Here is an 11337-nt window from a genome sequence, read left to right on the forward strand (position 1 = left end):
GACTGAACAAATTGGTGCTAATTAATTCTGTGGTTAGCAATTTTTGTAACAGATGGCTAATTTGCCCTTATTCAGCAGTAAGTAAGCAATTCCTATGTATTCCCTAAGGCCCCTTTCAAATGGGGCGGATCAGTAATGATCCGCCTCTGTATGTCCGTAAGCTCAGCGGGGATCGCTCCGTATATCCCAGCTGAGCCAAGGGATGACAGGGCGGTCTCTGCACACTGTGCAGGGACCGCCCTGTCTTTTCTCCGCTCTCCACTATGGAGGGAGCAGATGAACACGGACCGTATGTCCGTGTTCATCCGATCCGCAGACGGAAGAAAAAATAGGATTTTCTTCCGTCTGCAAAATCGGATGTTTGCGGAGGCGGACGATTACGGGTGTCAGCGGCCTTACAAAGGACAAAGGTGATTATGGGAAATATTCCCTGCATCCTCTTGTGATATCATTGCCCTAATATAGATTTAAGACAAGGAAAGGCGACCTGAACTCAACACTACTTTCTCACTACTGTGAGTGGATATTGTTTTTAAAATACGGTAAATCGTTTTTTTAATATATACTTAGAGGCGCCCCTTTCCTTGTCTTTCTCCTAGCTTACTGGAACTTGCTTCTGGTTGTTGTGGTGGCAGCCCTGACCGATTCACCTATTCTCTTCCTGGACTATTATGGATTTTAAATTGTCATTTTGATGTACCTAAGCATTGCGCCTTTTTAATTGTTAAATGTCTAATATAGATTTAACAACTTTTGTTAATTAGGCAGTTTGGTAGTAAAAAAATCTATATCCTTGTTGGACCAATGATGTTACAGGGTGCAGAGATTCCCATTGTATGAACTCTTGGTCCTGTGCCAGATATAAGCCGGTTTCCCATTGGGTCTTCCCCACTGTTGATCCAATTGAATAGTGAAAAGCCCTTACTCAGAGATTAAAGGTGTTGTAAAGGTAAAAGTTTTTTTACCTTAATGCATCCTGACAGCACCGCCCCCCCCCCCCCCAAGCCCCCGTTTTACTTACCGCACCCCTCGAAAGTCCTGGGAGCGTCCTCGTCATCCTGTTCGGTTCCCAGACTGGCCGTTGATTGGCTAGGTTGGACGGATTGATAGCAGCCCAGCCATTGGCTGGCGCTGCTGTCAACCACAGCAGATGACGTGGCGCACCGGGGGGCGGGGCCGAGTGATACAGTCGGCGGCTATGGCCGCTGCTGTATCACGGGAGCGCGCTCGCAAAAGCTTTCCACCATGCGAGGGAGCTCGCATGAAGGTGGAAAGCTTTTGCGAGGAGGAGCAGAGACAGCCACCGAGGGACCCCAGAAGACACGGATCGGGGCCACTCTGTGCAAAACGAGCTGCACAGTGGAGATAAGTATACCATATTTGTTATTTTACCCCCCAAAAAAATCTTGCCTTTAGTGTTGCTTTAAGCACAGGCTTACTGAGTGAAATGGCAAAAGAACCTGCACTCCGGGTAGGTTGCAATTATTGCTATCCCCTCTTTGATTAACCTATAAAGAGGTTTATGAACTATTTTAATGTTCTAAATCTAACAAACTTACATTTCAGCTGAGGAAAAAGACACTAGTATTTGAGCTTTTTTTTACATAACTGTATCTGAATTTGTCAGCCTGTAGTACATTATTTAAAGGACCTATGCTGCAACATTTAAAAAAATTTTTTAAAAGTTATTTAGAAAAATGTAAACGTCGCAGTGGTTTTGCAAACGTAATTTTCTTGAAAAAAATACACTTTAGCGAATTAAAGATTAAAAAAAACAACAAAAAAAAACAATATATACCCCATTTTCATAAAATGTGAAAGATGATGTTACGCCAAGTAAATAGATATCTAACATGTTACACTTTAATATTGTACATGCTCATGGAATGGTGACAAACTACTAATTTATTTTACGTTTTTATTTTTGTAAACATCCCTTGTAAAAGAAATAAGGATGACAGGTCATCTTTATAGAGAGATGTGAGGTCAAAACGAGGAAGGGACGTCCCCTCCCATTGCTTCTGAAGCGTTCCAGTGGCTCAGGAGCCACTCAGAACGCTTTCATTAGAAAGACAGCCACTGGCTGTAAAAAACTATACTGGGGTTATGACTAATATCTTCGGCCATAATCCCTGTAAATCACTTCAAAGCCGTAATGTATACATACAGATTATGGTCTTGAAGTGGTTAAAAACATTTTTTATTAGCATATCATTTGAAATTCAAGTTGAAGTACACAGGTTCACCTAATTTATTAAGATTCACTTCAAAGTAAATAGTTACTTTTCTAAGTAACAGTTTTCCTTTTTTTAGTAAGTCAACCCCTATGTCTAGTAGTGAGGTCCTATTTATAAATACTGGGGCAGATCCACATACATACACTGCGCCCGGCGCAGATGTAAGATACGTTACGCCGCTGTAACTTACTTGGCTTTGGTTTGAATCCTCAACAAATTTGCGCCATAAGTTACGGCGGCGTAGTGTATCTCTCGCGGCGTAAGGGCGCGGAATTTTAATTGGGCGGGTAGGGGGCGTGTTTCATTTAAATGAAGCGCGTCCCTGCGCCAAACGAACTGCGCATGCGCCGTCCGTAAAAACTCCCAGGGTGCATTGCTCCGAATGACGTCGCAAGGACGTCATTGTTTTCAACGTGAACGTAAATGGCGTCCAGCCCCATTCACGGACGACTTACGCAAACGACGTAAAATTTTCAAAATTAGACGCGGGAACGATGGCCATACTTAACATTGAGTACGCCACCATATAGCAGCTTTAACTATACGCCGGAAAAAGCCGAACGGAAACAACGTAAAAAAACTGCGACAGCCGGTCGTACGTTCGTGGATCGTCGGAAATAGCTAATTTGCATACTCGACGCAGATTACGATGGAAACGCCACCTAGCGGAAGCCGAAAAATTGCATCTAAGACCCGACAGGGTACGAAGACGTGCGCCTGTCGGATCTAACACAGATGCCGTTGTATCTTGTTTTGTGGATACCAAAACAAAGATACGATGCGCAAAATTTAAAATTACGTGGCGTATCAAGAGATACGCCAGCGTAATTTCTTTGAGGATCTTCCCCACTGTGTTTACCATTAGCAGAACGTGGCTTACATAACATATGAACCTGGTGGCAGAATCAGACCATTTCTTCTGTTCTCTAAATAAAGTTGTTTGTGTAGTTTCTGGCTCTAGTGTTTTGCACATATCAGTAAGAAATGAACAGGTTTTCACTGCTAACAAACTACATACAGCCATCAGGAGTTACCAGGAGAGTTTACCCACTTACCTATGTAAACATGGCATTTCCCTGTTCTGCCTAGTGACATGACAGGGATCTGCTGCTCCCAGTGATCAGGAACCATGATCTCTGTCAAGCCCATCCCCCTACAGTTAGAACATGCCTAACCCCTTGATTGCCCCCCAGTGTTAACCCCTTCCCTGCCAGTGTAATTGTTATAGCACTGATCAATGTAATAATGTCACTGGTCCCCAAAAAGTGTAATTTGAGGTCAGATTTGTCCAGCGCAGTGTCGCAGTCCCGCTAAAAATCACAGATCACCGCAAATTACCAGTAAAAAATATTTTAAAATAAATAAAAGTCCCTAAATCAATCCCGTAGTTTGTAGACGCAATAACTATTGCGCCAACCATATATATTTTTTTTTTAAGCTGTTTGGATGCTTGCAAATTGTTTTCCAGCAAGATGGAAAAATAAACCAAAAACTTTGTTTTCAACCTGCCAGTCTGTATAAATTCAGTGTGTGGTGAACCCATCCAAGGGGTCACACACCCCGCTACCGAGCTAACCCCTTACAATATATATATTGGATATGTATTATAGCAGAAAGTAAAAAAACATTTATTTTTCCAAAATTTATGCTATTTTTTAGTTTATAGCGCAAAAAAAAAAAAAAACGCAGAGGTGATTCAAATGCCACCAAAAGAAAGTTCTATATGTGGGGAAAAAAGGATTTTGTTTGGGTAAAGCATCGCACACGCAATTGTCAGTTAAAGCAGTGCCATATCACAAAAAATACTCTGTCATTAAGGGGGTAAAACCTTCCGGGGCTGAAGTGGTTAATGCAGTCTATTTACAATACATAAGATCATGCTCAACAAAGTGCTTACTAGAACGTCATTAGTAGGGCTCATTAAATTACATTTTCCTTCTTCAGAGCAGAGAACAAAAATTCAGTGTATATACAGTATGGCACAGAAGCATCCAGGCACTTATAAATACATACAGGAAGTCCCCGAGTTACATATATCCAACTTTCATACGACTCATACAACGGTGGGAGACAACAGGAAGTGAGAGGAAATCTACCCCAGGAACGAAAATTCACTTCTGTAATGCCGCGTACACACGATCGGTCAATCCGATGAGAACGGTCTGATGGACCGTTTTCATCAGACCAAACCGACCATGTGTAGGCCCCATCGGTTATTTATCCATCGGTTAAAATTTTTTCAACTTGTTTTAAAATTAACCGATGGATACCTAACTGATAGAAAAAAAACGATCGTTTGTAGGCACATCCATCGGTTAAAAATCCATGCATGCTTAGAATCTATTTGACGCATGCTTGGAAGCATTGAACTTTCAGCACGTCGTTGTGTTTTACGTCACCATGTTCTGACACAATCTGTTTTTTAACTGATGGTGTGTAGGCACGACTGATCATCAGTCAGCTTCATCGGTTAACTGATGGAAAAATCCATCAGACCATTCTCATCGGATTGACCGATCGTGTGTTCAGGGCATTAGAGTTATCATGGGAAAAGGGTGTCTCCACTGAAACTTTTATCACCAAACCTTGTTTCCACAACAACCCCACATTTTCATGATCTAATTGTCACAGGGACAGAAAGTGAGGTGAAATATTCTAAACAGGGGCACAGACAGAAAAAAAAAAGGTACAGGGGTGTTAACTTTTCCCTAAGCTATCCAAAACGTAAAAAAAAAAATATATTAGTTATTAGTTAAAAAATGTACCTGTTACAACTTTCATACTTATTTAACGTAAGAACAAACCTAGAGAACGTATCTTGTTTGTAACACGGGGACTGTCTGTACTAGGAATACATTAGTATGTATTCTGTGGTATAACGGCTTATTACAAAAACTTTAAAACTTTGAATGTGGGACATTGTTTTCTTAATATTATTGCTTAAAGCAATTGACATCTGATTAAAGCAGGCCATACATGGGTCGAATTTCGAAAATAATTTTCTTTCGAAAATCTTATCTAAGAATTTTCGTTCGTATTTCGTTCGATTAGTGGGCTGCACCAACAGCCGATTTTCGTGCGCCCATCGAATTTGAGTTATTGGACATGTTGGAAATGTTTTGAAAAACTAACGATTTTCTAATCAATGATGGGAGAATCGTGCGAGAAATGTAATCGAAAAAGAAATTTGCATGTGCAAGAAAAGAAAATTCCCGGAAAGAAAAGAAGATTCCCAGCCACGAAAAAAAATTCTGTAGTAACAGGATGTGAAATTGAAGGCTTGGTTGGCTGAATTTCCAAATCAATGGTGGCATCATCAGATCACAAAACGCACAAATTTTCAGATTTTCAAAAGAAAGTTCTTTCGAAATTCAACTATGTATGGCCTTAATTTACTGTAATACAATTTGCCAGCTATTTAAAAATTGCTAAAAACTGTGCATTGCTCAAATCCACAGGTAACTGTGATTCATAATTTGTATGATTTTCTGGGTACAGGAGATATTTTAATGAATATAGTCAACCAAATATGAATATGAATAAAAGGAAATCAGCATCTGAAAATTCATTTACTTGACTGACCCTCAATGTTTCCAATTTATACTTCATGACCTTATATAAAAATGAATGCTATCCTGGGATGACCTTCCTTTCCCACATTTTCCTCCCTCACCAGAGGATAGACTTAATTGATTATATCCCTACATAACAAACACTAGTATTTGTGACAACCCCTTTCTCCCCCCCCAGCCCCCAAACATCCACCACTCTCCCCAATTTTCTCAGTTCCCTTAACCCTAAAAGTTCTCCCCTCTAAGAATAAAGTTTTTGGTTCACACAGTAAAGCCGGGATTCCCGGCGGTATAAAGTCCGCCGGGAATCCCGACGGGAAAACCGAGAACCTGCTTGGTAAGTTTCCCCGTGTACACACGGCCGTGTTTCCCGTCTGGAAAACTGCGGGGAGAGCTTTGGCTGGGAATCCAGGGCCGTGTGTATGCTCCCTCACTGTGTTTCCCCATAGGAAAACTGCCGGGTTTAAAACCGGCGAGAAAATAGAGAGCAGATTCTGTCGGGAAAACTGCTAGGAAGCATACACGCGCCGGTTTTCCTGGCCAAAAGCTCTCCTGGCAGTTTTCCTGTCAGGAAAACCAGTCGTGTGTATGAGGCTTAACTCTAATGCCGCGTACACGGTCGTTTTTTGTGATAAAAAAAAACGTCATTTAAAATGACCGTGTGTGGGGAAAACGTTGTTTTATGTCTTCTGAAAAATTACAAAAAAAAATTCGAACATGCTTCAATTTTTTATGTAGTTTTTCAAAACATAGTTTTTTGTGTCATTAAAAATGATCGTGTGTGGGCTAAAACGACGTTTAAAACAACGTTTTTAAACCCACGTATGCTCAGAAGCAAGTTATGACGTGAGCTTGAATGGAACAGAGTGCCGCCATACGTGCTGAACGTAACCGCGCTTTGCTAGAGCGTTTTGAAAAAACGATGATGTGTGGGCAATGTCGTTTTTTAAAATGAAGTTTGAAAAACAACGTTTTTTTTCATGAGAAAAAACAACGTTTTTTTACAAGTCAAAAAACGACCGTGTGTACGCGGCATAAGAACATTGGGCCAGATTCACGTAGAAATGGGCTACGCTGCGGCATAACGTATCCCATTTACGTTACACCGCCGCAAGTTTTTAGCGTAAGTGCTTGATTCACAAACTTGCGGGGGTGTAACGTAAATCCGCCCGGCGCAAGCCCGCCTAATTTAAATGGGGCGGGGACCATTTAAATTAGGCGCGTTCCCGCGCCGAACGTACTGCGCATGCTCCGTCCCTAAAATTTCCCGACGTGCATTGCGCTAAATGACGTCGCAAGGACGTCATTGGTTTCAACGTTAACGTAAATGGCGTCCAGCGCCATTCACGGATGACTTACGCAAACGACGGGAAATTTCAAAATTCGACGTGGGAACGACGGCCATACTTAATATTGGTTAGACCACCTAGAAGGCATGCTTAGTTTTACACCGCGTATCTCTACGGAAACGACGTAAAATTACAGCAATGGGCAAAGCGTACGTTCGTGAATCGGCGTAACTAGTCATTTGCATATTCTACGCCGACCGCAATGGACTTGCCACCTAGCGGCCGGCCTAGAATTGCAGACTAAGATCCGACGGTGTAAGTCACTTACACCTGTCGGATCTTAGGGCTATCTATGCGTAACCTGATTCTATGAATCAGGCGCATATATACGACACTCGTATCTCAGAGATACGACGGCGTATCAGGAGATACGCCGTCGTATCTCTTTTGTGAATCTGGCCCCCAGTACCTAGATCTTTGTTACACAATATTTGTATAGCTTTTCACCATGTACAACAGAGCACTACAATGGTAATTGTACTTATGCCGTATATTTTCTTCTACTGTTCAAGAGCTTTGTTGAAAATTGGCTATCAAATTGTGAGCCAGTCAAAATTACACAGTGTAATTACCAAATCTCACTGTTCTCCTTATTCTGATCTCCTGTGTTATTTCTGAAAAACCCTAATAAGGACATCTTAAATAAAAAAAAAAAAAAAAAGAGAGACAAATTCCTGTTTGGGTTTATGGTAATTATGAAAAGCTGCTACTTTTAAGCCTCAGTGGTTGTTTTTTGTTCAGGGATTATAAATTTATCACAAGTGCACATCTATATGCAGTTCTCGCTTTTTCAATAATCATAGAAAACGAAAAAGGTTTAACAGTAAAACTCAGTAAACCTTTGTGTGCATGCCACAATGATTAGGACTTATCATAGGCAGTTTATGCAGTTTAATGTAACTGCAATACTATGATCAACAAGCAAGATAACATACACAGCTAAGCCCTGCCACATTAGCAACCTTTAACACTCAAATTGTAGTTCTTTTTTTATATTTTGAGATCCGGTACATCTCCAGTATGTATAAATTCATTTAGACATATTAGGAAAAATATCAGCTTGTGCTACAGCTTTTCTAATACTGGGATAGCTCCCGTTTTTAAATCTCCAGTATGTTCCCTGAGAAAGTGTGCTATCTATGGGGGAAGGGGAGTAAAAGATGAAACCTTCTGACACATAAGATATTGCTTTCAAAGCATGGTTGTCAAATCTTGAATCTTATTCAGCTGCTCCGATTTCCTCTAAGGGCTGGGCTGCCAAGATGCCCCTTGATGAGACACCTGCACACCATGAAAAGGTACCCTTAGGTTTAAATTGAGGAAAGAAATACACAGCATCATAAGACACCATAAGTTCTTTCTTTTCATTTAAATTAATTATTTTAACTTTTTCTAATGCTGAGCCTTTCATGTAATATTAATTTCATTTGTGTAGCTTTCTAGCAAATGCTAAGGTTTTTGAGATGCTTTGCTGGGATTTTTTGCCAAATATAAAAATAACCACACTTACACATATGCTGTAAGTTACAAAGGCATACACAGTTGCATAATACAATCAGATATTTTGCTATGTGGTGAAACTCTCAAAGTGCTATAGGTGAATAAAGCATTTTGACTTACCTCACTTCGGGAAAGGGGTTTCCTGTCACTCTGCATTCCAGCCTTACTCGACTCCCCTCATCCACCTCCTGACTTTTGAGCTTCTGAATAAATCGAGCAGCTGAAGGAGGAGTGTGAGATTTATTAGTCTGACTTTGCGCTGTCTCTTCTTCAGGCAGCTTGCTTTCATTCTCAGTTTTCCCTAGTGTTTCCTCTTTTGTACTCATCATTTCCATGGTGTTTACCTCTTGCTGTGGTTCAATTTCAATTTCATTAATTGTGGGGTTTATGACAATAGTATTCTCTTTTTTTGGTGACAAATAACCACTATCTGGAGAAGAGGAATCTCCATTAGGGCGCCTATCTCTTGCCTTGTTTGTCTCTCGAAATATTGCAGAGAGTTCCTCGATAAAAGTAGCTGCCTTGTGAGCTATGTCACTCTGAGAGTTTACATCCTTGTTAAATGATTTGTTTCTGGATTTTGGAATTGGAAGTGTGGACGAGCCACTTTTTCCTTGAAGTTTAGAAGCTTTTTGGGCCTGCAAGGTTCGAATTATACTCGGGCTGGCGGTCAGAAATGGTGAAATCATTCCTCTCATATTTGAACCTCCAGGTTTATTGGAACCACCAGCTCTACCCAACTTATTCATACCATTTTCTCTTTTTCTGGAGTTTTCTGATGTTGTGTTGCTTAATTTTAACTCCTTGTAAGATCTGTCAGGTGGGTTATTATGAGAAGATTTCAAAACATGACTCTGGCTTTGATCCTCCGACAAAGGACTTGAAAATGCTTCCCTTGCAATGTCAAGACTCTTGTTCATTTCCTCTTGACTAAGGAAGGCAGAAAGTTCTGAGAAATTTCCATCAATGGAGTCACCACGGAAATCTGACAGAGTATCATAGAAGGAATCATGGGAAGAAGATTCAGACATACTTTCAGGCAGAGAGTTCCTCTTTTTTCTCTCATTAGCATAGATATCCTTTGTTATAAGGGGCAGAGCTCTGTTTGCCATCCTAAGAGGTAGCCCTGAAGCAAAAATAAATAATTAATTACAGTATGGCTCTTATGTCAAAACAACAACTTCCTAGTAAGTTTCATCCCCAAAAAAAGAAAAAAAACGCACATTAGACTACTGGACACTGCACAACACAGAAGTATCATGGAAAACATACCAAACATAATGTATAATTTATATTCTAAGAGAAAGGCATAAATGTTAAATTAAAAGCACACATATTGCAATGCTTTTAGACTTTATGATTTATACATAGCTAATAATATAACACTAAAACCAAATCCTAAACTTATCATATGAAAGTTATGTAATACAATAATACACATAACAGGGAACCATTTCTTAAATCAACAATACCGAGATATTAGCAGTGTCTTATATGAATCATGCTTACTCCCTTTGATTTATTAAGAACAATTGATTACAAGTTTATGAACTATAAAGTCAGTTCCCTTATTTTTCATTTTATTAATTGTTCTTATCTAGAACTTATTTACAATAACAGTATTTAGAAGAATAAAGCAAATGTGTCATATAAATTTGCAGAATTTATTAACAAAATGTTTTATTAGAACGAAAAAAAAAAAATTCAAATACAAAATGATATAACATATAACAACAAAAATACAATAAATATTAAAATTGCTCAATATTTTTAGCATGTATTTGGAAATAAGAAAATATTGCTCACCTACAAATCCTCTGAGAGTTGAGTATAGGTGCTTATTCAGAAGAAATAGGTGTACAGCTATACATTAAGTATTGCTTTGTCCCCACAGCACTCATGAGGTGAATGTGGCCTGGAACTAGCATCTGTTCCCACAGGACCATGTCATTCTTCCTCCAGTCAACTATATTTGGTAACAGATCTCATGTTTCAGTGCACTGCTATCTGGAATTCCAAGAGAAAGGCTGTTGGGCCTTGCTGAAATAACCTCACCGACACTTGCATCTCAGATATCGGAGGACTCTGTGTTTCATTTTATTATCTGTGCAGCTCCTTTAGTATTACTAGTCATTAGAAAAGCATTAAGCTGGTAAAAGTCCTTCAAAGATATATAAATGTCAAAGCATTAAAGTACATTTGAAACAAAACTTGCAGTAACCTACAGAGGAACCTGATTGTGGCAAATCTATTAATGGGATACCAGCTTTTGTAAAAGTAAAATTGAAGCATTTTTTTTTTTCATTTTGGAAAGAATAATTTAGCGCCACTGTAAGTTTTTGTTTTGCCACTTGTGTCCCATTAGGGAGATGTCCCATCACTTCCTGTTGCATAGCCACAACAGGAAGTGAGATGAAATCTCTCCCAAGTGTGGGAAATTCCTGGTTGTCACCAGGATCAGCATAACTAGTGTCCCACTGGAAGATTTCCCTTCCATTCCTGTTGTGCTGATATTTTATTTTGCTTTTGGTGATAATGGCTAGCAGAACAAAGAGTAGAGTGGTTAAAGTGGAACTATAGCCACATTAAAAAAAGACATATGTTACAATCTGTCAATGGCATTAACACCCTCCACCCCAACATAACATAGTTGTATTACCTGTTGATCCAGCTAGTAAG

The 11337-nt window shown here is 39.7% G+C and overlaps 1 protein-coding gene across 2 annotated transcripts in view; it reads right to left on the minus strand.

The window, feature by feature from the left end:
• The window catches only part of PALLD (palladin, cytoskeletal associated protein), a 478084-nt gene extending 467519 nt beyond the window's left edge, over positions 1-10565 (minus strand). The window contains exons 1-2 of one of the 2 annotated variants that reach the window (XM_040333029.1): positions 10465-10565; positions 8779-9784 (exon numbers count right to left, since the gene is read on the minus strand). In XM_040333029.1, coding sequence (XP_040188963.1) covers positions 8779-9770 — 992 coding nt within the window. In that variant the 5' untranslated portion in view covers positions 9771-9784; positions 10465-10565. The remainder of the gene's footprint in view (positions 1-8778; positions 9785-10464) is intronic. The other variant, XM_040333039.1, reaches the window with a different exon arrangement.
• Positions 10566-11337: the final 772 nt, after the last annotated feature.

This window comes from Rana temporaria, chromosome 1 (assembly GCF_905171775.1).
Source record: "Rana temporaria chromosome 1, aRanTem1.1, whole genome shotgun sequence".
NCBI lineage: Eukaryota > Metazoa > Chordata > Amphibia > Anura > Ranidae > Rana > Rana temporaria.